General features: G+C 46.1%; 1 protein-coding gene across 2 annotated transcripts; it reads left to right on the top strand.

Annotated features, from left to right (window-relative positions):
- Window positions 1-222: 222 nt before the first annotated feature.
- On the top strand, window positions 223-27,729 carry NOL4L (nucleolar protein 4 like). 2 transcript variants are annotated; one of them, XM_040436010.1, is made up of 8 exons: window positions 223-292; window positions 6,988-7,111; window positions 14,790-15,064; window positions 16,806-16,994; window positions 21,452-21,643; window positions 22,163-22,285; window positions 25,189-25,375; window positions 25,730-27,729. In XM_040436010.1, the coding sequence occupies exons 1-8, from the start codon at window positions 272-274 to the stop codon at window positions 25,927-25,929; spliced, it is 1,311 nt and encodes a 436-aa protein (XP_040291944.1). In that variant the 5' UTR covers window positions 223-271; the 3' UTR covers window positions 25,930-27,729. The 2 variants fall into 2 exon arrangements, with proteins under 2 accessions (XP_040291944.1, XP_040291943.1); XM_040436009.1 differs by having other exon boundaries at window positions 21,452-21,676.
- The last annotated feature ends 215 nt before the right edge of the window (window positions 27,730-27,944 follow it).

Genomic DNA, 27,944 nt, shown 5'->3' with positions numbered 1-27,944 from the left:
ACACATAACGGGGTGATGGGCTGGATGTGTGAGGTGCAGTATATACAGGTTGGGTGTATATTGTGCATGGGTGTGTAATATGCAGCGTGCGCATTGTGTATGGGCTGGGTGTACACACATGGTGACGCCCTTGCCCCGCCCCACTGTGTACGGAGGCCGGGTGGGACAGGCCTGGTCGTGACGTCACGCAGTCCCTGCCCAGCTGCAGCTGTCACACGGTGCCCGAACACCCGGATCCGGCCTGAGGTGCGACCCGGGGACGGGAGGGAGAATGGGGCAGACAGAAATGGGGGTGAGCAGGTTACAGCCGGGGTTCAGTGACGTGAGGGGCGGCAGGAAGGGAGGACATCCCCTGTTATCCTGTGCACACATCATACAGGCCTGTGTACAATAGCTGCCGGCCCCCTCCCCGGAGCTCAGCACTGTGTACTCTGCCTGCATGTCATCCGTGTCCTGCACCTTTATTCATTCACCCCATATAGACACTTACCTGCACCTGCTCTCACGTATCCCATTCCTATACATCTATATAATGACCCTATATATACACCTGCCTACTGTACCTGTATATGCTAACACTTTATATATACCTGCCTACTGTACCTGTATACATTGACCCCATATATATACCTGCCTACTGTACAGGTATATGCTAACACTTTATATATACCTGCCTACTGTACCTGTATACACTGACGCTATATATACACCAGCCTACTGTACCTGTATACACTGACCCTATATATACACCTGCCTACTGTACCTGTATACGTTGACCCCATATATATACCTGCCTACTGTACCTGTATACGTTGACCCCATATATATACCTGCCTACTGTACCTGTATACGTTGACCCCATATATATACCTGCCTACTGTACCTGTATATGCTGACCCTATATATATACCTGCCTACTGTACCTGTATATACTGACCCCATATATATACACCTGCCTACTGTACCTGTATATGCTGACCCTATATATATACCTGCCTACTGTACCTGTATATACTGACCCCATATATATACACCTGCCTACTGTACCTGTATATGCTGACCCTTTATATATACCTGCCTACTGTACCTGTATATGCTGACCCTTTATATATACCTGCCTACTGTACCTGTATATACTGACCCTATATATATACCTGCCTACTGTACCTGTATATACTGACCCTATATATACACCTGCCTACTGTACCTGTATACGTTGACCCCATATATATACCTGCCTACTGTACCTGTATATACTGACCCTATATATACACCTGCCTACTGTACCTGTATATACTGACCCTATATATACACCTGCCTACTGTACCTGTATATACTGACCCTATATATACACCTGCCTACTGTAGCTGTATATGCTGACCCTATATATACACCTGCCTACTAATACCTGTATATACTGACCCTATATATACACCTGCCTACTGTACCTGTATATACTGACTCTATATATACCTGCCTACTGTACCTGTATACATTGACCCCATATATATACCTGCCTACTGTACAGGTATATGCTAACACTTTATATATACCTGCCTACTGTACCTGTATACACTGACGCTATATATACACCAGCCTACTGTACCTGTATACACTGACCCTATATATACACCTGCCTACTGTACCTGTATACGTTGACCCCATATATATACCTGCCTACTGTACCTGTATACGTTGACCCCATATATATACCTGCCTACTGTACCTGTATACGTTGACCCCATATATATACCTGCCTACTGTACCTGTATATGCTGACCCTATATATATACCTGCCTACTGTACCTGTATATACTGACCCCATATATATACACCTGCCTACTGTACCTGTATATGCTGACCCTTTATATATACCTGCCTACTGTACCTGTATATGCTGACCCTATATATATACCTGCCTACTGTACCTGTATATACTGACCCCATATATATACACCTGCCTACTGTACCTGTATATGCTGACCCTTTATATATACCTGCCTACTGTACCTGTATATGCTGACCCTTTATATATACCTGCCTACTGTACCTGTATATACTGACCCTATATATATACCTGCCTACTGTACCTGTATATACTGACCCTATATATACACCTGCCTACTGTACCTGTATATACTGACCCTATATATACACCTGCCTACTGTACCTGTATATACTGACCCTATATATACACCTGCCTACTGTAGCTGTATATGCTGACCCTATATATACACCTGCCTACTAATACCTGTATATACTGACCCTATATATACACCTGCCTACTGTACCTGTATATACTGACTCTATATATACCTGCCTACTGTACCTGTATATACGGACCCTATATATACACCTGCCTACTGTACCTGTATATACTGACCCTATATATACACCTGCCTACTGTACCTGTATATACTGACCCCATATATATACACCTGCCTACTGTACCTGTATATGCTGACCCTTTATATATACCTGCCTACTGTACCTGTATATGCTGACCCTTTATATATATACCTGCCTACTGTACCTGTATATACTGACCCCATATATATACACCTGCCTACTGTACCTGTATATGCTGACCCTTTATATATACCTGCCTACTGTACCTGTATACGTTGACCCCATATATATACCTGCCTACTGTACCTGTATATGCTGACCCTATATATATACCTGCCTACTGTACCTGTATATACTGACCCCATATATATACACCTGCCTACTGTACCTGTATATGCTGACCCTTTATATATACCTGCCTACTGTACCTGTATATGCTGACCCTTTATATATACCTGCCTACTGTACCTGTATATACTGACCCTATATATACACCTGCCTACTGTACCTGTATACGTTGACCCCATATATATACCTGCCTACTGTACCTGTATATACTGACCCTATATATACACCTGCCTACTGTAGCTGTATATGCTGACCCTATATATACACCTGCCTACTAATACCTGTATATACTGACCCTATATATACACCTGCCTACTGTACCTGTATATACTGACTCTATATATACCTGCCTACTGTACCTGTATATACTGACCCTATATATACACCTGCCTACTGTACCTGTATATACTGACCCTATATATACACCTGCCTACTGTACCTGTATATACTGACCCTATATATACACCTGCCTACTGTACCTGTATATGCTGACCCTTTATATATACCTGCCTACTGTACCTGTATATACTGACCCTATATATACACCTGCCTACTGTACCTGTATATGCTAACACTTTATATACACCTGCCTACTGTACCTGTATACATTGACCCCATATATATACCTGCCTACTGTACCTGTATATACTGACCCTATATATACACCTGCCTACTGTAGCTGTATATGCTGACCCTATATATACACCTGCCTACTAATACCTGTATATACTGACCCTATATATACACCTGCCTACTGTACCTGTATATACTGACTCTATATATACCTGCCTACTGTACCTGTATATACTGACCCTATATATACACCTGCCTACTGTACCTGTATATACTGACCCTATATATACACCTGCCTACTGTACCTGTATATACTGACCCTATATATACACCTGCCTACTGTACCTGTATATGCTGACCCTTTATATATACCTGCCTACTGTACCTGTATATACTGACCCTATATATACACCTGCCTACTGTACCTGTATATGCTAACACTTTATATACACCTGCCTACTGTACCTGTATACATTGACCCCATATATATACCTGCCTACTGTACCTGTATATGCTGACCCTTTATATATACCTACCTACTGTACCTGTATATGCTGACCCTATATATACCTGCCTACTGTACCTGTATATGCTGACCCTTTATATACACCTGCTTACTGTACCTGTATATGCTGACCCTATATATACCTGCCTACTGTACCTGTATATGCTGACCCTATATATACACCTGCTTACTGTACCTGTATATGCTGACCCTATATATACACCTGCCTACTGTACCTGTATATACTGACCCTATATATACCTGCCTACTGTACCTGTATACATTGACCCCATATATATATATATATACCTGCCTACTGTACATGTGTATACTGACCCCATATATACACCTGCCTACTGTACCTGTATATACTGACCCCATATATACACCTGCCTACTGTACCTGTATATACTGACCCTATATATACCTGCCTACTGTACCTGTATATACTGACCCTATATATATATACCGGCCTACTGTACCTGTATATACTGACCCTATATATACCTGCCTACTGTACCTGTATACATTGACCCCATATATATATATATATATACCTGCCTACTGTACATGTGTATACTGACCCCATATATACACCTGCCTACTGTACCTGTATATACTTATCTTATATATACCTGCCTACTGTACCTGTATATACTGACCCTATATATATACCTGCCTACTGTACCTGTATATACTGACCCTATATATACACCTGCCTACTGTACCTGTATACATTGACCCCATATATATACCTTCTTACTGTACATGTATATACTGACCCTATATATAGACCTGCCTACTGTACCTGTATATACTGACCCCATATATACACCTGCCTATTGTACCTGTATATACTGACCTTATATATACCTGCCTACTGTACCTGTATACATTGACCCCATATATATACCTGCCTACTGTATATGTATATACTGACCCTACCTATATATATATATATACCTGCCTACGGTACCTGTATATACTGACCCCATATATACACCTGCCTACTTTACCTGTATATACTGACCCTATATATACCTGCCTACTGTACCTGTGTGTATATATATATATATATATATATATATACACACCTGCCTACTGTACCTGTGTATATACTGACCCCATATATACACCTGCCTACTGTACCTGTATATACTGACCCTATATATACACCTGCCTACTGTACATGTATATACTTACCCTATATAAATACCTGCCTACTGTACCTGTATATACTGACCCTATATATACACCTGCCTATTGTACCTGTATATACTGACCCTATATATACACCTGCCTACTGTACCTGTATATACTGACCCTATATATACCTGCCTACTGTAACTGTATATACTGACCCTATATATCTGCTTGCTGTACCTGTATCTACTGACAATATATATTACGCCTGGCTACTGTACCTGTATATACTGACCCCATATATATATATATATACACCTGCCAACTGTACCTGTATATACAGACCCTATATATATATACCGGCCTACTGTACCTGTATATACTGACCCTATATATACACCTGCCTACTATACCTGTATATACAGACCCTATATAAATACCTGTCTACTGTACCTCTATATACTGACCCTATACATACACCTGCCTACTGTACATGTATATACAGACCCTATATAAATACCTGTCTACTGTACCTGTATATACTGACCCTATACATACACCTGCCTACTGTACCTGTATATACTGACCCTATACATACACCTGCCTACTGTACATGTATATACAGACCCTATATAAATACCTGTCTACTGTACCTCTATATACTGACCCTATATATATGTCTGCCTACTGTACCTGTATATACTGCCCCCATGTAAATACCTGCCTATTATACCCCATATATACCTACCAGAGGGAGGTCTTAGGCCTCATGTACACGACCGCATCCACTTTGCGGTCTGCAAATTACAGACACGGATACCGGCCGTGTGCATCCCGGACTTTCCCCTTCTACAAGTCCCGCGCTATGTTACAAATGTCAATTTTTGTCCTCAAAACGGACAAGAATAGGACGTTGTTTTTTTTGCGGGCAGCGGAACAGACAGATTGATGCGGACAGCACATGATGTACTGTCCGCATTTTTTGCGACTCCATTAAAATAAATGGGCAAAAAATGTGTCTTGGATGCGGACTGAAAATACTGTCGTGTTCATGAGGCCTGAGAGTTTTTTTTTGTGGATGGAGTAGCTCCCTTTCAGCACAGAGTATTTCAGGAGGGGTAGTGTCATTATGTAAGGCCTCCTGCACACGACCGTTTTTTTCCCCCGTTTACTGGCCGTTTTTTGCGTTCCGTATACGGTACGTATACGGAACCATTCATTTCAATGGTTCCGCCAAAAAAACGGAATGTACTCCGTATGCATTCCGTTTCCGTTTTTCCGTTTTTCCGTTCCGTTTTAACATAGAACATGTCCTATATTTGGCCGCAAATCACGTTCCGTGGCTCCATTAAAGTCTATGGGTCCGCAAAAAAAACGGAATGCATAGGTATGTCTTCCGTATCCGTTCCGTTTTTTGCGGATCCATCTATTGAAAATGTTATGCCCAGCCCAATTTTTTCTATGAAATAACTGTATACTGTATTTGCCATACGGAAAAACGGAACGGAAAAACGGAACGGAAACGGAAACACAACGGAAAGAAAAAACGGAACAACGGATCCGTTTAAAACGGATCGCAAAACACTGAAAAAGCCATACGGTCGTGTGCAATAGGCCTAAGGAAGAGATAGTAGATCAATAGGAGATGACAGACTCTAGCAAGCTTGAGTTACATTGTATAAGTAGCAGGGGACCATGCAGCACAGAGCATTTCAGGAGAGACTTTTGGAATGCAGGACAACATGGAGGGAGGGTATGGAGGGCCTATGCCAAACCTGTAGGGGCTGACAAGGAAACTGAAGGAAGGTGCTTTCTCGGGGCAGAGGGCTCTTTGGGATGTCTCTAGCAAGCACCAAACTTCCGGATTTTAATTTTATTGCACTTCAGTGAGGTGGACAAAGTCTGAGCAATATCACACACAGCTCCCTGCATCCCCAGTGTGTGTCTCCTGTGCCATAGGACTGCACAGTGTCAGCGAGCTGGGGTTGGCAGTGCGCTCTGGGTCGTCAGACATGATAAAGACGTCGTTTGCAGGGTGATCACATCTGCTGAACTTTTTGTCCTTTCAGGATGAGATCTCGGTGACCGAGGAAGAGCTGGATATGAATGATCCCACATGGGCAGATAAGGCGGGGAGCCCCAGTGAGGAGGAAAAAATGCGGAGCCCTCAGAATGTGCCAGGCCCCGAGGATGGTGAGTAATGTACATACTTGTGCACACATTTCTGGGGTGGCATTTCATGCCATAGAGTGATCCCAGGGTCGGTAGGGACATAGGAACCCTGCTTTTCTGCTCTTTGCAGACTCCTGATATTTAAGCTGCGGTATGTGGACAGCTTTGGGGAGGTAAGGGTTACAGAGCGTCTGCAGTAAGGAGAAAGGAGGTCAGGGTTATGGAGGGGTGTGTCACATCTGGAGGAGCTGGATTGTAAAAGGTAAATAGATATACTCCAGTTTAGGTCAAAGATCGTTTCTATGGAGTTTGGGCAGGTTTGAGGCATGCGGCAGCGTAGATAGGAAAGGCAACATGGCGTCTGTAGATGGCGTCCGTAGACTGTGGGAGTTGAAAGAATGGTGCATGAAAGCTGTGCGAGGAAGGGGGTACTGTCTGTGTGCCAGGGCAGAGGACGGGAGCGCTGCCTGTGTGCCAGGGCAGAGGACGGGAGCGCTGCCTGTGTGCCAGGGCAGAGGACGGGAGCGCTGCCTGTGTGCTAGGGCAGAGGACGGGAGCGCTGCCTGTGGCCCAGGGCAGAGGACGGGAGCGCTGCCTGTGTGCTAGGGCAGAGGACGGGAGCGCTGCCTGTGGCCCAGGGCAGAGGACGGGAGCGCTGCCTGTGGCCCAGGGCAGAGGACGGGAGCGCTGCCTGTGGCCCAGGGCAGAGGACGGGAGCGCTGCCTGTGGCCCAGGGCAGAGGACGGGAGCGCTGCCTGTGGCCCAGGGCAGAGGACGGGAGCGCTGCCTGTGGCCCAGGGCAGAGGACGGGAGCGCTGCCTGTGGCCCAGGGCAGAGGACGGGAGCGCTGCCTGTGGCCCAGGGCAGAGGACGGGAGCGCTGCCTGTGGCCCAGGGCAGAGGACGGGAGCGCTGCCTGTGGCCCAGGGCAGAGGACGGGAGCGCTGCCTGTGGCCCAGGGCAGAGGACGGGAGCGCTGCCTGTGGCCCAGGGCAGAGGACGGGAGCGCTGCCTGTGGCCCAGGGCAGAGGACGGGAGCGCTGCCTGTGGCCCAGGGCAGAGGACGGGAGCGCTGCCTGTGGCCCAGGGCAGAGGACGGGAGCGCTGCCTGTGGCCCAGGGCAGAGGACGGGAGCGCTGCCTGTGTGCCAGGGCAGAGGATGGGAGCGCTGCCTGTGTGCCAGAAGAGAGGAAGGGAGCGCTGCCTATGTGCCGGAAGAGAGGAAGGGAGTGCTGCCTGTGTGCCGTAAGAGAGGAAGGGAGTGCTGCCTGTGTGCCGGAAGAGAGGAAGGGAGTGCTGCCTGTGCCCCGGGGGAGAGGAAGGGAGTGCTGCCTGTGTGCCGGAAGAGAGGAAGGGAGTGCTGCCTGTGTGCCGGAAGAGAGGAAGGGAGTGCTGCCTGTGCCCCGGGGGAGAGGAAGGGAGTGCTGCCTGTGTGCCGGAAGAGAGGAAGGGAGTGCTGCCTGTGTGCCGGAAGAGAGGAAGGGAGTGCTGCCTGTGTGCCGGAAGAGAGGAAGGGAGTGCTGCCTGTGTGCCGGAAGAGAGGAAGGGAGTGCTGCCTGTGTGCCGGAAGAGAGGAAGGGAGTGCTGCCTGTGCCCCGGGGGAGAGGAAGGGAGTGCTGCCTGTGCCCCGGGGGAGAGGAAGGAAACGCTGCTTTGTGTCGGGAGAGAGGAAGGGAGTGCTGCCCGTGACCCGTGTGCTGGGGGGAGAGAAAGGGAGCGCTATCTTCTGTGTGCTGTGTGTCTGGGGGCGGGGGGGGGGGGGGGGGGGCGGGGAAGTGAGCTCTGCCTGTGTACCAGGGAAAGGAAAGGATTGCTACCTGTGTGTCGGGGAGAATGATTTGTCTATTTTTCAGGGCAGCTGTAGTGGGGCGGAGGATTGGAGTAGTGATATACGGCACAGGTGAAGAGAGCAGGGTGTCGCCAGCACAGTATTTTCTGTTCTGGTATATTGTGACATCAGACCTGTCTCCCAGTGTTTGAACCCCTGTGTGGGGCGGATTTGTTAATTTTAGGTCATCTAGCAGTGTGGGGGGCTGGGTGACTGGGAGGGATAATACTGCCTAATCCATGTAAGATGAAGTGAGGTTCTGTGAAAGAAGGATGTGGGGGAGGGGAGAAGCTCCAGAGGCTGCTCACCCCGGCCGCCGTACACCCAGAGCACAGCACACACCATAGAGTATACAGAGGAACGGTGTCCTACTCAGTGCTGCACAATGGACGCCATAGATGTCAGACCAGCACTGTAAGATGCAGATTCTATCTAGAGAGGGCCTACATGTCAGTATGTCAAAGTCCTGTCACTTCATGTCTTACTGTACCAATTTTCCTGTACCACAGGTGTCAACGTGTCATTGCCCAGCCACAGCAAGTCTCAGCCATTCATTGTCCTGTACCCCAAGTGTCAGCATGTCATTCTTCTGTAACCCATGTCATTGTCCTGTACCTCTAGTGTCAGTGTGTTCCCCATCCTGTTGTCCAAAGTGTCATCGTGTTCATCATACTGTTGCCCCAAATGTCAGCATATTCCTTATCCTTTCCCCCAAGTGTTCAGCGTGTTCTTTGTTCTGTTGTCCCAAGTGTCATCGTGTTCCTCGTTCTGTCGCCCCAAGTGTCATCGTGTTCTCGTTCTGTCGCCCCAAGTGTCATCGTGTTCCTCGTTCGGTCGCCCCAAGTGTCATTGTGTTCTCGTTCTGTCGCCCCAAGTGTCATCGTGTTCCTCGTTCTGTCGCCCCAAGTGTCATCGTGTTCCTCGTTCTGTCGCCCCAAGTGTCATTGTGTTCTCGTTCTGTCGCCCCAAATGTCAGTTTGTTCCTCGTTCTGTCGCCCCAAGTGTCATTGTGTTCTCGTTCTGTCGCCCCAAGTGTCATTGTGTTCTCGTTCTGTCGCCCCAAGTGTCATTGTGTTCTCGTTCTGTCGCCCCAAGTGTCATCGTGTTCCTCGTTCTGTCGCCCCAAGTGTCATCGTGTTCCTCGTTCTGTCGCCCCAAGTGTCATCGTGTTCCTCGTTCTGTCGCCCCAAGTGTCATTGTGTTCCTCGTTCTGTCGCCCCAAGTGTCATTGTGTTCCTCGTTCTGTCGCCCCAAGTGTCATCGTGTTCCTAGTTCTGTCGCCCCAAGTGTCATCGTGTTCCTCGTTCTGTCGCCCCAAGTGTCATCGTGTTCCTCGTTCTGTCGCCCCAAGTGTCATCGTGTTCCTCGTTCTGTCGCCCCAAGTGTCATCGTGTTCCTCGTTCTGTCGCCCCAAGTGTCATCGTGTTCCTCGTTCTGTCGCCCCAAGTGTCATCGTGTTCCTCGTTCTGTCGCCCCAAGTGTCATCGTGTTCCTCGTTCTGTCGCCCCAAGTGTCATCGTGTTCCTCGTTCTGTCGCCCCAAGTGTCATCGTGTTCCTCGTTCTGTCGCCCCAAGTGTCATCGTGTTCCTCGTTCTGTCGCCCCAAGTGTCATCGTGTTCCTCGTTCTGTCGCCCCAAGTGTCAACGTGTTCCTCGTTCTGTCGCCCCAAGTGTCATCGTGTTCCTCGTTCTGTCGCCCCAAGTGTCAGCCTCTTCCTCGTTCTGTCGCCCCAAGTGTCAGCCTCTTTCTCGTTCTGTCGCCCCAAGTGTCAGCCTCTTCCTCGTTCTGTCGCCCCACGTGTCAGCCTGTTCCTCGTTCTGTCGCCCCACGTGTCAGCCTGTTCCTCATCCTGTCGCCCCAAGTGTCAGCATCATGTCATTTTGATGTTATCTGGGTCTGTTATTGCTAGCAAGGCTAGTAGGAGGATGTTCCAAGTGAAGTCTGCACTGTCCAGGATTTCCCATCCCCCGTCATCGTGTTCCTCGTTCTGTCGCCCCAAGTGTCATTGTGTTCTCTTTCTGTTGCCCCAAATGTCAGTTTGTTCCTCGTTCTGTCGCCCCAAGTGTCATTGTGTTCTCGTTCTGTCGCCCCAAGTGTCATTGTGTTCCTCGTTCTGTCGCCCCAAGTGTCATCGTGTTCCTAGTTCTGTCGCCCCAAGTGTCATCGTGTTCCTCGTTCTGTCGCCCCAAGTGTCATCGTGTTCCTCGTTCTGTCGCCCCAAGTGTCATCGTGTTCCTCGTTCTGTCGTCCCAAGTGTCATCGTGTTCCTCGTTCTGTCGCCCCAAGTGTCATCGTGTTCCTCGTTCTGTCGCCCCAAGTGTCATCGTGTTCCTCGTTCTGTCGCCCCAAGTGTCATCGTGTTCCTCGTTCTGTCGCCCCAAGTGTCATCGTGTTCCTCGTTCTGTCGCCCCAAGTGTCATCGTGTTCCTCGTTCTGTCGCCCCAAGTGTCATCGTGTTCCTCGTTCTGTCGCCCCAAGTGTCATCGTGTTCCTCGTTCTGTCGCCCCAAGTGTCATCGTGTTCCTCGTTCTGTCGCCCCAAGTGTCATCGTGTTCCTCGTTCTGTCGCCCCAAGTGTCATCGTGTTCCTCGTTCTGTCGCCCCAAGTGTCATCGTGTTCCTCGTTCTGTCGCCCCAAGTGTCAGCCTCTTCCTCGTTCTGTCGCCCCAAGTGTCAGCCTCTTTCTCGTTCTGTCGCCCCAAGTGTCAGCCTCTTCCTCGTTCTGTCGCCCCACGTGTCAGCCTGTTCCTCGTTCTGTCGCCCCACGTGTCAGCCTGTTCCTCATCCTGTCGCCCCAAGTGTCAGCATCATGTCATTTTGATGTTATCTGGGTCTGTTATTGCTAGCAAGGCTAGTAGGAGGATGTTCCAAGTGAAGTCTGCACTGTCCAGGATTTCCCATCCCCCGTCATCGTGTTCCTCGTTCTGTCGCCCCAAGTGTCATTGTGTTCTCTTTCTGTTGCCCCAAATGTCAGTTTGTTCCTCGTTCTGTCGCCCCAAGTGTCATTGTGTTCTCGTTCTGTCGCCCCAAGTGTCATTGTGTTCTCGTTCTGTCGCCCCAAGTGTCATCGTGTTCCTCGTTCTGTCGCCCCAAGTGTCATCGTGTTCCTCGTTCTGTCGCCCCAAGTGTCATCGTGTTCCTCGTTCTGTCGCCCCAAGTGTCATCGTGTTCCTCGTTCTGTCGCCCCAAGTGTCATCGTGTTCCTCGTTCTGTCGTCCCAAGTGTCATCGTGTTCCTCGTTCTGTCGCCCCAAGTGTCATCGTGTTCCTCGTTCTGTCGCCCCAAGTGTCATCGTGTTCCTCGTTCTGTCGCCCCAAGTGTCATCGTGTTCCTCGTTCTGTCGCCCCAAGTGTCATCGTGTTCCTCGTTCTGTCGCCCCAAGTGTCATCGTGTTCCTCGTTCTGTCGCCCCAAGTGTCATCGTGTTCCTCGTTCTGTCGCCCCAAGTGTCATCGTGTTCCTCGTTCTGTCGCCCCAAGTGTCATCGTGTTCCTCGTTCTGTCGCCCCAAGTGTCAGCCTCTTCCTCGTTCTGTCGCCCCAAGTGTCAGCCTCTTCCTCGTTCTGTCGCCCCAAGTGTCAGCCTCTTCCTCGTTCTGTCGCCCCAAGTGTCAGCCTCTTCCTCGTTCTGTCGCCCCACGTGTCAGCCTGTTCCTCGTTCTGTCGCCCCACGTGTCAGCCTGTTCCTCATCCTGTCGCCCCAAGTGTCAGCATCATGTCATTTTGATGTTATCTGGGTCTGTTATTGCTAGCAAGGCTAGTAGGAGGATGTTCCAAGTGAAGTCTGCACTGTCCAGGATTTCCCATCCCCCGTCATCTCCTTCCTTGGCTCTAGCACATGTCCAGGAAGTAATCCTCTCTTCCTTCGTCTGTTCCAGAATTAGCTAAATCTCCTTGAAGCAAAACCAAAGATCTGAGAAGACTGTGCCACAATAATCTGATCTCTGCTCTCCATCCCTTGTCTCCTCCGCTAGGGTGTTAGGGTCTCCCTATTACTCGGTGGACCTACAACCTCACACACATTTTCTATTCATCTGTTTCTTTTGTTTCTATTTCTGGGAAAGCTGAATAGCAAGTAACATGTGACCATCTTAGCCTCCATAGCAGTTGAGGCATTGTTAGCCAGCTTTCCCAGACCCCTGATAATGCAGGACTTCCTGACCCTCAGTCTCACATACATTATAGGATTATGGGAAAGAAGAGTGACCGTCGCACTAATGGCAGCCATATAGTTTGGCACCCAGGTTTCCCAATAACAGATCATAAGAGAACACGTGAGAATACAGATGCTGCAGTGGAGATGAGCAACTAATGAACAATGTGGTGATTGTAATAGGATTGGTTCCCCTTTAATTGATGGGATGGTCCCACCCAGCTTCCGTACTAACTGCAGTCTTTGCCAAGTGGCCATATTTTATCCGGTGACAGTTGGGGGCACAGTCGGTGCCCATATGTGCCAGAGACTAAAGGACCATCGGTAAGCAGCAATTATCTGTTGCGAAGAGAGACCCTTTTATAGATGGGAGAAACATATAAACACACATGGGCAACAAAAAAGACACATTTACAAAAAATGGAGCATAAATGCATCTGGGAAATTAGGCAGTTGCACGAGCTTTGACCATCCCCAAAACTCCCAACAGTCCCGAATTTCAGCAGCTGTTCTATACTTCTGGGAGGGCTGAGGTATGTCCCGCTTTCAGCTGTATCTTCCACCTCAGATATTTTTATTAAAGCAACAGGGGCAGCACAATTATAAGTGGCACACTGAGGGAGCAGCACTACTGTAATTGGGGTCACAATGCGGGCGGCACTACTGTAAGGAGGGCACAATGGAGGCAGCATTAATGTAAGGGGGCAGGACTACTGTAAGGGGGGCATAGTAGGGACAGCACTACTGTAAAGGGGGCAGCACTACTGTAAGGGGGGCATAGTAGGGACAACACTACTGTACAGGGGCACTAGGGGGGCAGCACTACTGTAAAGGGGGCACTAAGGGGGAATCACTACAATAAGAGGAGTACAGTAGGGGCAGCACAATTATAAGTGGGGCACTGAGGGAGCAGCACTACTGTAATGGGGGTCACAATGCGGGCAGCACTATTGTAGGGAGGGCACAATGGAGGCAGCATTAATGTAAGGGTGCAGGACTACTTTAAGGAGGGCACTAAGGGGGCAGGACTACTGTAAGGGGAGGGGGCAGGACTACTGTAAGGGGGGCACTAAGGGGGCAGGACTACTGTAAGGGGGCACTAAGGGGGAAGCACTATAATAAGAGGAGCACAATAGGGGCAGCATTCTTGTAAGGGGGGCAGCATTCCTGTAAGTGGCGCACTAGGGCGGCGGCACTAAGGGGGCAGCACAGTTGTAGGCTAGGCACTGAAAGGTAGCACAAAAAAGGTAGCATAATTACTGTGTGAGGGCACTAAGGGGGCATAACTACTGTAAGGAGGAACAAAGGGAACTGGGTAGGATTGAACTTGTGAAGATGGTGTGGCTTAGTGTAAAATAATTTGCCACGGCGCATGTGGTGGCTGCAGATCTTTTGGCTTTTCAAAAGTTGGGAGGTATGCATCCCGGTATATATACTGCAATAGAAAGCTACCTATGTCCTTCTGAGCAACACAGGGTTAACTGAGCGATCATCCGATCCCATGCCTCTGATAGTAACATGTAGTTGCTGTTTATGCCATTCACTAATACACTAAAATTCTTTTAATCTGGCATCAGTGGGACCTGAGAGGTTCCGGATTGTCGGGTAGAGAGCTTCCCGAAAGGAAAGAATCCGAAATGAATATACAATGGGGCTCCATCTGCAGTGACACCCCCCATTACAATGAAGGGGCTGCAGAGCTGACAATCTTCTCTCTTCCAGATGACTCCTCCTCTGAGAGCTGTAATGGGAATGCCTTTCCTGTGCTAAATCCGTCCAGCGCGCCCGCCAGCACTGCCCTAAGCCGCTCCTTCCCGGACATGAATGGTAACAGCACCGGCTCCACCATGGAACTCAGCGCCCCATCTGATGAGCAGCCCATCAACCTCAGTGACAAGATACGCCCTGCGCTGGGGGTCCCACAATATCCTACTGATGCCTGTACCACAGAGGCTATACGTAACCATGGAAAATACAACCTCAAAGCCACATCTGAGGTGAGGGGTTCCCATAGAGGATGTGACCCTAATGGGGCTGAGGATCAGTCCTATGTAAATCAAGCCGAATCACTGTATTAGGTCTCATGCACACGACTGTATGTATTTTGCAGTCCACAAATTGCGGATCCACAAGATACGAATACTGTCTGTGTTACATCCACATTTTTTGCGGACCCGTTGACTTTATTGGGTCTGTGGTCCGCATTTTGAAGCCAAGTATGGGACATGTGCTATCTGTTTGGGGAACAGACATACATATGCGGTAAGCAAACGGATCATCCATGTGCTTCCATCTGTATGTCTGTTCCGCAAATCGAATGAAGTCCATGCGGACCACAAATCGAATGAAGTCCGTGCGGACCACAAATCGAATGAAGTCCGTGCGGACCACAAATCGAATGAAGTCCGTGCGGACCACAGATCGAAATGAAGTCCGGGCGGACCACAAATCGAATGAAGTCCATGCGGACCACAAATCGAATGAAGTTAATGGGTCATAAAAAAAACCCCACAAACTGCATCTGTATTTTGCAGATTTGCGATTTTTTTCCAGCCGCAAAACCGGTAAAGTCAAGCGCATGAGGCCTTATGAGACAGTCTGCAACTTCCTTATAGATTTGGGGCCTCAGTGATCAAACTATCCAAAATAGTAACCAGTCAGAGCTCAGCTTTCATTTCTTAACGTGCTCTGGTAAAATGAAAACTGCGTTGTGATTGGTTGCTGTGGGCAACAGAGTTTTTCTTTAAAGGGGTTGTCCCATGAAAAATATCCTACAGTTTTCCAACCAGCACCTGGACCTGAATACTTTTGTAATTGCATGTAATTAAAAACTTAGCATAGTCACTGAGTTATTCAATAAAATTTATCTGTATAGCGCCACCTGCTGTTTTTTTTTCTTATTTCTTTGTCCTGCTCACTGAGAGGGCCGCACATGCTCAGTTTCATCCTTCAACTGTCTCCTGAGCTGTGATAGGGAGAGCATGGACACGCCCCCTTAGCTGCAGCAGAAAAGACACTCCCCATTTTCATTATCTCTGCTTGTTGTCAGTGACTCTGAACATTCTTGTTTACATCTAAAAGCTAAAAAACCTGTTCTAATACTTTTACCAGCTAAGGGTTTGTTGCAGCTGTATCCAGACTAGACATTCCTTAAAGGGAGTCTTTCACGCCGATTCACCGTATTAACCTAATAACAGTGTTATGTCCATGGCATCCCCCCTATTAAAACTGTGCTTACTGTATGTTCCTTGCTATCATCGTTCTGCCGACAAACACTTTTAATCCATATGCAAATTAGCCTGTGAAGGACTGTCTAGACTGGATACAATTGTAACAACCCCACAGCTGTGAGACGTATAGGGTCTGTAATTGTTCTCAGCCTCTGGAAGTCATATTTTCTAGACTGGATACAATACAACAAACCATCAAGAGGAGTATTAGGTCAGGACCCATTTCCATTTACTGTCTGGCCCCCATCACATCTCTCTCAGGGATGTTGAACTGTCTGGGGGATCACGGCAGCGTCCCTATAAAGGTTGTAACCCAGCTTTCCCAGGATCCTTAATCGCTCCTCTTAGTATTCCTGATGGAGAACATTCCCTGCTGCAGTCTTACTCCATAACTAGGTAGATGTGACGTGAGGGACTGTAGGAAAGCTGGATGACAACTTCTGTAAATGCTAATGGAGGGTGGGGTGTAGTTCAGTATTTTCCTTTAACTTATATCACTTGCTTCCAGTCCCCTCCATACAGCTCAGGAAGTTATGACTCCATTAAAACGGAAGTGACAGAGGTCAGCGGCGGGGCGGAGGATCTGTCAGTAAGCCGGACCACGGCAGTGGACGATGATGACGAAGATGACCATGAGGATAACGATCGCATCACAGACACAGAAGGGCTGGACCCTGAACGTCTGAAAGCTTTTAATGTGAGCAAGAGGTTAACTGCTTAAAGGGGGTGGCCACTTTCTGGCTACTTGTGACCAATGTGCAGGTAAGATGACGATATGGCTATATTAGTAAGTGCCATATAGTCATCTTACAAACACATTGATCATCAGTAGCCCGAAAGTGGTCACCCCCTTCCCGACATATGACGTAATAGTACATCATGGCGGCAGGTGCGTTCCCGCATTTTGAAGTACTATTATGTCATGGTGATCACTGCAGGGGCCCGGTAGTCCCTGGTAGCCGGGCCCCTGCTGTATCCGCCGGCATCGCTGTACAAACTGATGCCGGCGGATTAACCCCTTCTGTGCCGCGATCAGCGCTGACCGCGGCATAGAAGGGATTTGCGGCAGGTGAGGGAGCCGATCGGGTCCCCGCGCTGCTGCGGCAGGGACCCAATAGGTGAGAAGGCAGCCCGATCCCGTGCAGAGGCTGCCCAATGCCCTGCACGGCATCGGGATATGCCTTCTACGGGTGCCCAGGAGATCCAGTAATACACTAACAGGCAATGCATTACAATACAGATGTATTGTAATGCAGTGCAGAGGGGATCAGACCCCCAAAAGTGAAGTCCCAGAGTAGGACAGAAATAAAGTTTTTTTTTAAAAAGTCAAAAAAAGAGTTTTTAATTCTTTTTAAAATGACGTTTCTAGTAAAAAAAAGAAAAAAAAAACTTTCCCCTGATTTTATATAAAAAAATAGAACAAAAAAAGAAAACACACACATATTAGGTATCGCCGTGTCCGTAACGACCGGCTCTATAAATATATATCACATGATCCACCCCGTTCGATAAACACTGTAAAAAATAAAAATAAAAACTGTTTACAAAAAGCCATTTTTGTCAACTTACATCACAAAAAGTGATCAAAACACTAAGCGATCAAAAAGGCATATGCCCCCCAAAATGGTACCAATAAAACTGACACCTCATCCCGCAAAAAAAAAAAGAGCCCCTACATCGCCCAAAAAATAAACAAACTATAGCTCTCAGAACATGGAGACGCTAAGACATCATTTTTCTTGTTGCAAAAGTGCAATTATTGTGTTAAAGTGAAAAAAAAAAAAAAAGGATACATATTTGGTATCGCCGTGTCCATAACAACCAGCTCTATAAGAATATCTAATGACTTAACCCCTGAGGTGAACACAGTAAGAAATAAATAAATAAAACAGTGCCAAAAAAAGCAATTTTTTTGTCACCTTACATCACAAAAATTGCAACACCAAGCGATAAAAAAGGCGTATTCCCCCCCAAAATGGTACCAATAAAACCGTCACCTCATCCCGCAAAAAAAAGAGCCCCTACCTAAGAAAATCGCCCAAAAAAATTAAAAACTATAGCTCTCAGAACATGAGACACTAAAACATCTTTTTTTTTCTTCAAATATGCAATTATTGTGTTAAAGTTAAATAAATAAAAAAAAGTATACATATTAGGTATCGCCAGCTCTATAAAAATTTCACATGACCTAACTCCTCAGGTGAACACCGTAAAAAAAAATACAATGTAAACAGTGCCAAAAAAGCAATTCAAAAATCATTTAAAGTGCAACACCAAGTGATCAAAAAGGAGTATGCCCCCCAAAATAGAACCAATCAAACCGTCATCTTATCCCGCAAAAAATGAGCCCCTACTCAAGACAAACGGTAAAAAAAAAATATATGGCTCTCAGACTATGGAGACACTAAAACATCATATTTTTTTTGTTTCTAAAATGCTATTATTGTGTAAACCTAAATAAATAAGAAAAAGTATACATATTAGGTATTGCTACATCCGTAACGACCTGCTCTATAAAACTATTACGTGACCTAACCCCTCAGGTGAACGCTGTAAAAATAAATAAACTGTGCTAAAACAACCAATTTTTTGGTCACCTTGCCTCATAAAGTGTAATAATGAATGATCAAAAAATCATATGTACCCAAAAATGGTACCAATTAAATCGTCAACTCGTCCTGCAAAAAATGAGCCCCTGCACAAATATGGCGTTCAGAAAATCGAGACACAAAAACATAATTTTTTTTTATCAAAAATGCTTTATTACGTAAAACTGAAACAAACAAAATAGACATATTTGATATCACCGTGTCCGTAACAACCTGCTCTATAAAAATAGTGCATGATCTAACCTGTCAGATAAACGTTGTAACAAATAAAAACAGTGCCAAAACAGCAATTTTTTGGTTACCTTGCCTCACAAAAAATGTAATATAGAGCGATTAAAAATCATATGTACCCCAAAATAGTACCAATAAAACTGTCACCTTATCCCCTAGTTTCCAAAATGGGGTCACTTTTGGGAGTTTCTACTGTAGGGGTGCATCAGGGGGGCTTAAAATAGTTTAGTTTTTAAATTATTTTATTATGAGATCGTAGAAATGTCAGCATCGTATACAAACGAAGTACCGTACATCAAGAAGTGCACAAGCACTGAGCTACATAGTAACTGACATGTACAAAAACATGTAATAATGTTACTTTTATAACTTAACAGAAAGGTGCATAAGAGATGACATCAAATCACATTCATTGTAATCAATGAGCGATAATAATGCAATATGGCTATAATTGCGTGTTAAGACTGTACTAGGCTTGTATGATCGGGCAACTATGAGATCCGGCGTGTCAATGCTCAGTTAGGTAAATTTTGCGAAATTCTTTCCAGACCCCCCAGACCTTTTCGAACAAAGGGGAGTTGTTTATCTCCCAGTGCGCAATCTGCTCTAAGCGATACACTTGGTCGCACCGAGAGAGCCATTGTGGGATATCTGGTACTATTCTTGACTTCTAGTTAGAGGCGGTTAGGAGTCTGGCCACTGCCAATAGTTGTTGTTGAAGGCGGTGAGTTTGGTGGGAATGACATTGTGGGGGCTGTAGACCCATCAGACAACACTGCGGTAGAAGCGGAAATTCACTACCCTGCAATTTGGTCAAGATGTTACAAACTTCTATCCAAAAGGGTTTCACTAAGTGACATGCCCACCATATATGTAGAAAGGAACCCTCTGTTCCCAAACATCTCCAGCACATTGCTGAGGTAGAGGGGAACATCTTATGCAACCTCGTCGGGGTGTAGTACAGGGGGGCTTAAAATAGGACATGACATCTAAAAATCAGTCCAGCAAAATCTGTCTTCCAAAAACCATATGGCGCTCCTTTTCTTCTGTGCCCCGTCGTGCGCCCTTACATCTGTTTACGACCACATGTGGGGTGTTTCTGTAAACCTCAGAATCAGGGTAATAAATGTTGAGTTTTGTTTGGCTGTTAACCCTCGATGTGTTAAAGAAAAAAATTGATTAAAATGGAAAATCTGTGGAACACCTAAAGGGTTAACAAAGTTTGTAAAATCAGTTTTGAGTAACTTGAAGGGTGTAGTTTCTACAGTGTGGTCCTTTATGGGGGGTTTCTATTGTTTAAGCACCACAAAGTGTCTTCAGACCTGAACTGGTCCTTAATTTTCTTAATTTTTTTTTTAATTGCTTCTAAAATTCTAAGCCTTCTAACGTCCCCAAAAAATAAAATGACATTTACAAAATTATGCAAACATAAAGTAGACATATGGGGAATGTTAAGTAATATATATTTTATGAGGTATCACTTTCTGTTTTAAAAGCAGAGAAATAGAAATTTAGAAAAATTGTGAATTTTTCAAATTTTTGGCTAAATTTGGGATTTTTTCATAAATAAATAAATAAAGGCCTCAAATTTATGACATGACAGTCATGAAGTACAATGTGTCACGAGAAAACAATCTCAGAATGACTTTGATAAGTAAAATCGTTCCAAAGTTATTACCACATAAAGTGACATGTCAGATTTGCAAAAAATGGCCTGGGCAGGAAGGTGAAAATTGGCCCGGGGTTGAAGGGGTTAAGGCTGCAGTCTAGTTTGTTACTTGAGTATTTATTTTATTTTTTTTGGATCTGTGCACTTAAATAGTCATATTGTTTTTAAAATTTTCGTCACCATAGCCTTATGAGGGTTTGGGGGTATATCAGGTGAATTGTATAACAAACAAAAAATTGGGGTGACAGTGTGAAAAGACAACAGAATTTCGTAATTTTTTTTATGGTTTTGTTTTTACAGTGTTCACCTGGCGGTAATAATGACATCTTATAGGATTATGGACATACCAAATGTATATAGTGTTGGCTACGTGCTACTACATTTAAAAAATGTAAATGCTCTTTTTAAAAAAAAATTCAGATAGATTGCTTTGTGTGGCCATATTATGACACCCATAACTTCATAACTTTTTTTTATTTTTCTGCTGACGGACCTGTTTGAGGGCGTATGTTTTTGTGGGGCAAGCTTTAGTTTTTATTGATGCCAATTTGGGATACATGGATCATTTTTTATTCACATTTTTCTTTAACGGAGTGGAAATCTGCAGCCCATAATCCTCTGCATGTGACGTTTGTTCCATTTCAGATGTTTGTCCGCCTCTTCGTGGATGAAAACCTTGATCGCATGGTTCCTATCTCCAAGCAGCCCAAGGAGAAGATCCAGGCTATTATTGAGTCCTGCAGCCGCCAGTTCCCAGAATTTCAAGAGCGTGCAAGAAAGCGCATCCGCACCTACCTGAAATCTTGCCGGCGCATGAAAAAGAACGGCATGGAGATGGTGAGAACCGAACCGGATACTTGCAAGGTCTATGTGAGTTACCAGCTTGTCTGTGTGTGATATAGCGTGGGCAGATAGAATAACAATATGGACCCCTAGACTTATAATACAGTGGTGTGCCAGAGATGATACCTGCTGTAACATAGGCATCTCCTGGCATGCTTGGTGTGTCTATAGGACAAATTGTCACCCTGTTCTGATTATATCCTGCAACAAAAACACGGTGTGCTGTCCGCATCTTTTGCAGCCCCATTGAAATGAATGGGTCCGCTCCCGTTCCGCAAAATTGCAGAACAGATGCGGACGTGTGAATGGACCCTTACTGAAGCCTAGTTTCCTGTGGAGCTATATACATTGATCTGTGCTGATATACTGTGTGTGATGTATATGTGGGTGATGGAGTTGATGTCCTTGGCGAGGCATCTGATGACCTTAGAGCCGGATAACCTGTGCCGTAATGACAATTATGTGCAGATATGATAGCATTGGTATAATATCTGCCTCCTGCCCTTATTTCAGGCTCGGCCAACTCCTCCTCACCTAACCTCAGCTATGGCAGAGAATATCCTGGCTGCCGCCTGCGAGAGTGAGTCCCGGAAAGCGGCCAAGAGGATGAGACTGGAGATTTACCAGACAGCTCAGGTAACGCCTGTAGATCCTGATTAGTGTAGTAATATGTGCGGGTGGAGCTGCCATCATGCTAAGGGCTCTTTCACACGAGCGTGTCACGCTCGATGTGAGAGAGGGATTGTGCATTGTGGAAGCACACGGTATTATCATAATTGATAATGCTGTGTGCCTCTGCATGACCTTTCTGTAGCAGAATCACACTGACAGCTTAATGTCAGTATGATTCTGTTACAGAAAGGTCACGTAATCAATCATGATAATGCCATGAAGTCGAACGCACGATCCCTCTCTTACACGGAGTGTGATTCCCACAAGGGACATGCTCGTGTGAAAGAGCCCTTAGGACACATACAAATGAACGTATTTTTTGTCCGTGTTCGTTTGGTTCCGCATACAGTCTGCAAAAAAAAAAAACATTCACTTCAGTGGGGCTGCAAAAAAAACTGAATTGACTTAGTGTGCATTCCGTGTCCGTATTTCCGTTCCGCAAAAAAATAGAAAATGTCCTATTATTGTCAGCATTAAGGACAAGGATAGGACTGTTCATTGGGGTCCGCAAAATATGGAATGTACATGTCTGGTATCCGTGTTTTGCGGATCCGTAATTTGCGGAACGCAAAACAACAATGGTCGTTTGCATGAGCCCTTAAGGTGAATTTAGACGGGCAGATTATTGGGAACGAACGTTTCTGTGTACACTCATTCCTGACAATCTGCCCGTCTAAATGTGCTGCCGATCACCCGATGAACGAGCGAAACGCTTGTTCATAGAGTGATCCTGTCATTCGTGCAGGCACATAAATTATCATTGAGGATGAGCAATTGTAATGGCGATCCCTCGTCCTCATACTGTGAAGGAGATCGCTGCATGTAAATACATCGCTTCACCTCCACTTAACGAGCCACCAGCTGTTGAGAAGGAACGCTTTCTTCCTAACAATCTGCTGCTACTTAGCGCTTGTAAATACGCCTTTAGGACCTAATTTCTAAATTGGGCAAATAGAGGATCGTACTGCTGTAAATGACATATCACATCCATACATGTATACACACATGCAGATGCTCACATGTACATATATCCACACACATGTATGCATTTATACACATACATACAGTATATGTGTAAGCATACATATTATATATGTACCCATACATCACACATGTACGTACGTACGTACATACACATACTGTACATGCATACCCATACATCATGCAAATATAGTATATATATATATATACCCATACATTATACACATAGACTAATACAATACATGCATGCACACACAAGTATACACTCTGCTTGTGGTTCCTCCATGTTGCTGAATTACAGTTACTCTCCCTGCATTAACCTATAGGTGGCACTTTGAAGTTTTTTTTTTTGTTTTTTTTAAACACATGCACAAACATCCTTATACAGCAGGGGTCTCAAGCTCGGCCAGATATAGGAGTCACACCACGGGCCGTGTTTCAAATACTGTACAATACACAGCACACTCACCGCCCCTGAGCTTCACCTCAGCTGGCCACGCCCGAGAAAGACGATATGACAGCAAGAGGTCCCCTGGTGGTGAGAACAGTGGGGTGAGAGAGGTAGCACTACTACAAGAGCTCCTCTGGTGGTGAGAACTGTGGGGTGAGAGAGGTAGCACTACTACAAGAGCTCCCCTGGTGGTGAGAACAGTGGGGTGAGAGAGGTAGCACTACTACAAGAGCTCCCCTGGTGGTGAGAGAGGTAGCACTACTACAAGAGCTCCCCTATTGGTGAGAACAGTGGGGTGAGAGAGGTAGCACTACTACAAGAGCTCCCCTGGTGGTGAGAACAGTGGGGTGAGAGAGGTAGCACTACTACAAGAGCTCCCTGGTGGTGAGAACAGTGGTGTGAGAGAGGTAGCACTACTACAAGAGCTCCCCTGGTGGTGAGAGAGGTAGCACTACTTTTTTGTGGTGTTCTAATCAGTTTTAAAAATAAATTTCACATGGCTGCACAACCCCTTCTTACTGCAGACCCCAGATGAGACCCCAAAATTAATACAGACTCCCAGGCCAGACCCTAAAATTAATACAGACATCAGATCAGACCCCAAATTTATACAGACCCTAGATTACACCCCAAATCCACCATCTGATTTATACAAACCCCAGGTTAGCCCACAAGTTTATACAGACCCCAAATTATACCCAAAATCAGTCCCTAAATTTATACAGACCTCAAAACAGACTGTTGCCGCCCCTATAATTCCCACTTTGTCAGGACATAGGGCAAGGTAAGGAGGACCAGGGAGCAGTGAGCAATGCCAGTGCATTGGTAGGGACGGTGAGTATGGCACCACTAAGTCAGAAAATTGTCTCGGGCTACAGTGTCACCTATATTTCAACATTGATGCGGGAAACTGAAGGGCAGAAACCCTGATGTTACGGACTGCGCACAATGCAGGGCCCTCACGAGGGCTGGTTTTTCAGCTGTGCATAACATTTGTTAAGAGAGAGCTCATGGTCATCTGCATAGGCCTTGTGAACGGCTGGGCGATTTTGTTAGTGCAGGAGCCCAAGGTGCATGTATTTGGCCTATGTCTGGTGACATGCATTCCAGCTCATTTGCACTGTGAGGGTGCCGTCACACGCTGCGGATTTTGTTGCAGAATTGTTCACACCTGAAAATCAGCTCCAATCAGGGCTTGCGGAAATCCATGTGCTTGCCGCCCCGTTCAAATTAATGGATCTTTTTTTTACGGTCGTAGAAAATTCTGCAATAAAATCCGTTGTGCGTGAGTGCAAACTGCACCCTGATACGTCATACCTCATTCTGGGCCCCTGTGTTCCCTCAGGGAGCCCCATAGGTGCTGTACTAGTTCTTTCACCATTATAGCCCCACTCTGAAGCCCTGTGATTACTGGTTATTTTGTTTGTTTGGGCAGGAAGAGAACACCCCAGTGGATAAGCCCTCTGGACTCACCCAGTCTTCGTACTCCCTGCCAGCAGGCACCCACAATCAGGATCCTGTGTACATAAATGGCAGTCTCCACTATGCCTACCGTGGCTACAGCTCCATTGGAAGCAACCTGCCGGCACCAACTTCACTGCAAACTGGAAACCACTGCAATGGTAAGCAAGCTGAAGACATTTAAAGGGACCCTGTATCCAGCAACAGTCTCGTGACATTTATTATAAGATTTCATAATCATGTTGAACGAAGTGGGACAAAATATAAAAACACCTATCGGGGGGGTTAGGAAAATAGTCTCGTATGGTGCTCTCTCTCAGCCATTCAGCAGAGCCCACTGGGATCACATGACACAGTTGAAGCGGTGTGGCTTACTTGTTGATGAAGCTGATGGGCCATTTAGTAGGATCCTGTGGGTCCTAACTTGCTGAAAATCACCAGTCACGAGGTTTTACTGTAGATCGATGCGGTTTTCAAATGGATTGTTGATTGCTGCTGCTTCTTTCTTTCACCAGGTCCCACTGACCTCAGCATAAAGAGTTTGGCTTCGAGTAGCTCTCACACCAATGCCACCAACCGGGCAATGCCATGTGCCCAGCTCAGCCCTACCGAGATTGGGGCCGTGCGGCAGCTGATCGCTGGGTATCGGGAGTCAGCAGCGTTCCTGTTGCGCTCTGCCGATGAACTGGAAAACTTGATACTGCAGCAGAACTAAGAGGTTTCCAGGGCGGACCTACAACCTCAACCTCTTACTCTACAGACTGAGATAAGACATTGATGTCTCTTTGCCCCTCAGATGGTCGCAGGCACTGAACCTGTTCTCGGAGCAGGAGCCATATACTTTTATTGGGAAATTGTGGGGAGGGGGGAGTCCTGTCTCTGCACTACGAGATTTTCTTTTTGTCGCACCCTCCTGTACGTCCAGCACAGGGGGCTGCATTCACCTATTTATTGAGAACAGAATTTCTCCTTTTTTTGTAATTTATTTTTCTGAAGATGTTTTTTTTGTTTATATGGAATAGTTGTTGTTTCACAATTGACGAGCCATGTTGTGCGTGGAACCAGTACTGAGCCGCCTCTTTTCCCTTGAAATGTGTGAGGACTGAGGCACTGGGTGCCACAGCGACGTCGCCAGGTGCTAGGGAATCGATAGGCTACCTTGTCATGAACACTGGCTTAACCGACCGACATGGCTGCTTCCTTTGTGTGCAGGTGATGGGTCTGTTTTAAGGAACTTTAACACTGGATGGTCATTCCGTCGCTGGAGTAAAATCATTCTCTTTCAGGTCACTGTTCCACTCCACCATATCTTAGAAGGAAAACACTCCAGCCGGCGTCATCCGACAAATTCTGTCTTGGTTTTGTGACTTATTGGACCATACCATTCTGCATACAAGTAGCATCATATTAGACCAAACCATCTTGCACTTACACATATTAATATAACATTGCACCATTCCTGTCTGATTAGGGTGCATGTTCAGTGCCTAGCTACAGCCCCATGCACCCAGCATCTTCGTCACTCTTCTCCATGCATCCAGTAAACCACCGACAATCCTATTCAGGGTTATCCTTTATCAGGTGGCCACCCCACCCTAGCCCTGCATTGTAACATTATAACATAATATTCCTTTGGACCATACCATTATGCACTTACGTGGTTTCCCTATAGAACATAATATTCTGCACTAAGGTGGTTTGGAATATACCACTCCGCACTCTTGTTTTTCTTTCAGTACCCACATAATATTCCTGTGCACCATACCATACTGTACTACCACTGGGACCATACATTTCTGCACCAAAAAGATTTTATTTTGGATCATACCATTCAGTACAGAGTAGATTCACACTGTGTCATCCTGGTGAAGCCGATCCATTACTAGGCTATTTCTGGCTTCCTGCTGCTATGGAGCGCACCTCGTGATTTTTAACCATCTGACCTCTCTCCTGCTTTGCTATGGATTTCCAAAGTCTGGCACAGAACGTAGCAAATCTGGTATGTGTTTTATTCTTTCTCCACAAAACTCAGGCAGAAAACCGGCTAAACGCTTAATCTGCACTTCCGATTACAACTGACCTCATGCCCTCAGCAACCCTTTTCCCTCATCTCTGTCCAGGTCCATGTCATTTCAGATCCTTCCTTCAACATTCCGATCGACGTCTCATTTTCCAGTTTTATATATATATATCTCTGTTGGTTCCCCCCGCTGCATTTGTCTTTTGCATCATTCCGGCCATTGTGTCCTCATTCATCTCTGACATGCACTTTCCTGAATAGAAATGTCTGGAGGCCATCTTTAGCAGGGGGGTGGTAGCATGCCGAGGTCACTACGGTTTTTTGCTCTCGATAAGCATCCTTCTGACACCAAACTTCTTCCCGCTGACCTCATATTCCAAAGCACATGCTGTCTCTTTAAGATCAAGTCTTATTTTGTCTTTTTAGATCCCCTTCCCCCTTATTTCAGAAGAATGTGTATTTCTGTGACTTTTATGTGGTGCTTCTAGATTTGTAATCCCCCCTCCAGCCAATGTGTTTGTAATTTTTATTTCATTTTTTGAGTTGATTTTATATTATTTCTGGACTCCACGAGTGTCCTGTTTACATGTAGAGATGACCTGGTGTAGATTAGCTATACCAACCACCACCAGGGGGCACTCCTCTGCTTACTAAAGCCACACGCATGCTGTAAGGCTTCGGACCAACCACTCCATTCCCTAGAACTCAGG

The sequence above is a fragment of the Bufo bufo genome, chromosome 6 (genome assembly GCF_905171765.1).
Source record: "Bufo bufo chromosome 6, aBufBuf1.1, whole genome shotgun sequence".
In the NCBI taxonomy this organism is placed as follows: domain Eukaryota; kingdom Metazoa; phylum Chordata; class Amphibia; order Anura; family Bufonidae; genus Bufo; species Bufo bufo.
This window is presented reverse-complemented; position numbering and strand designations above follow the sequence as displayed.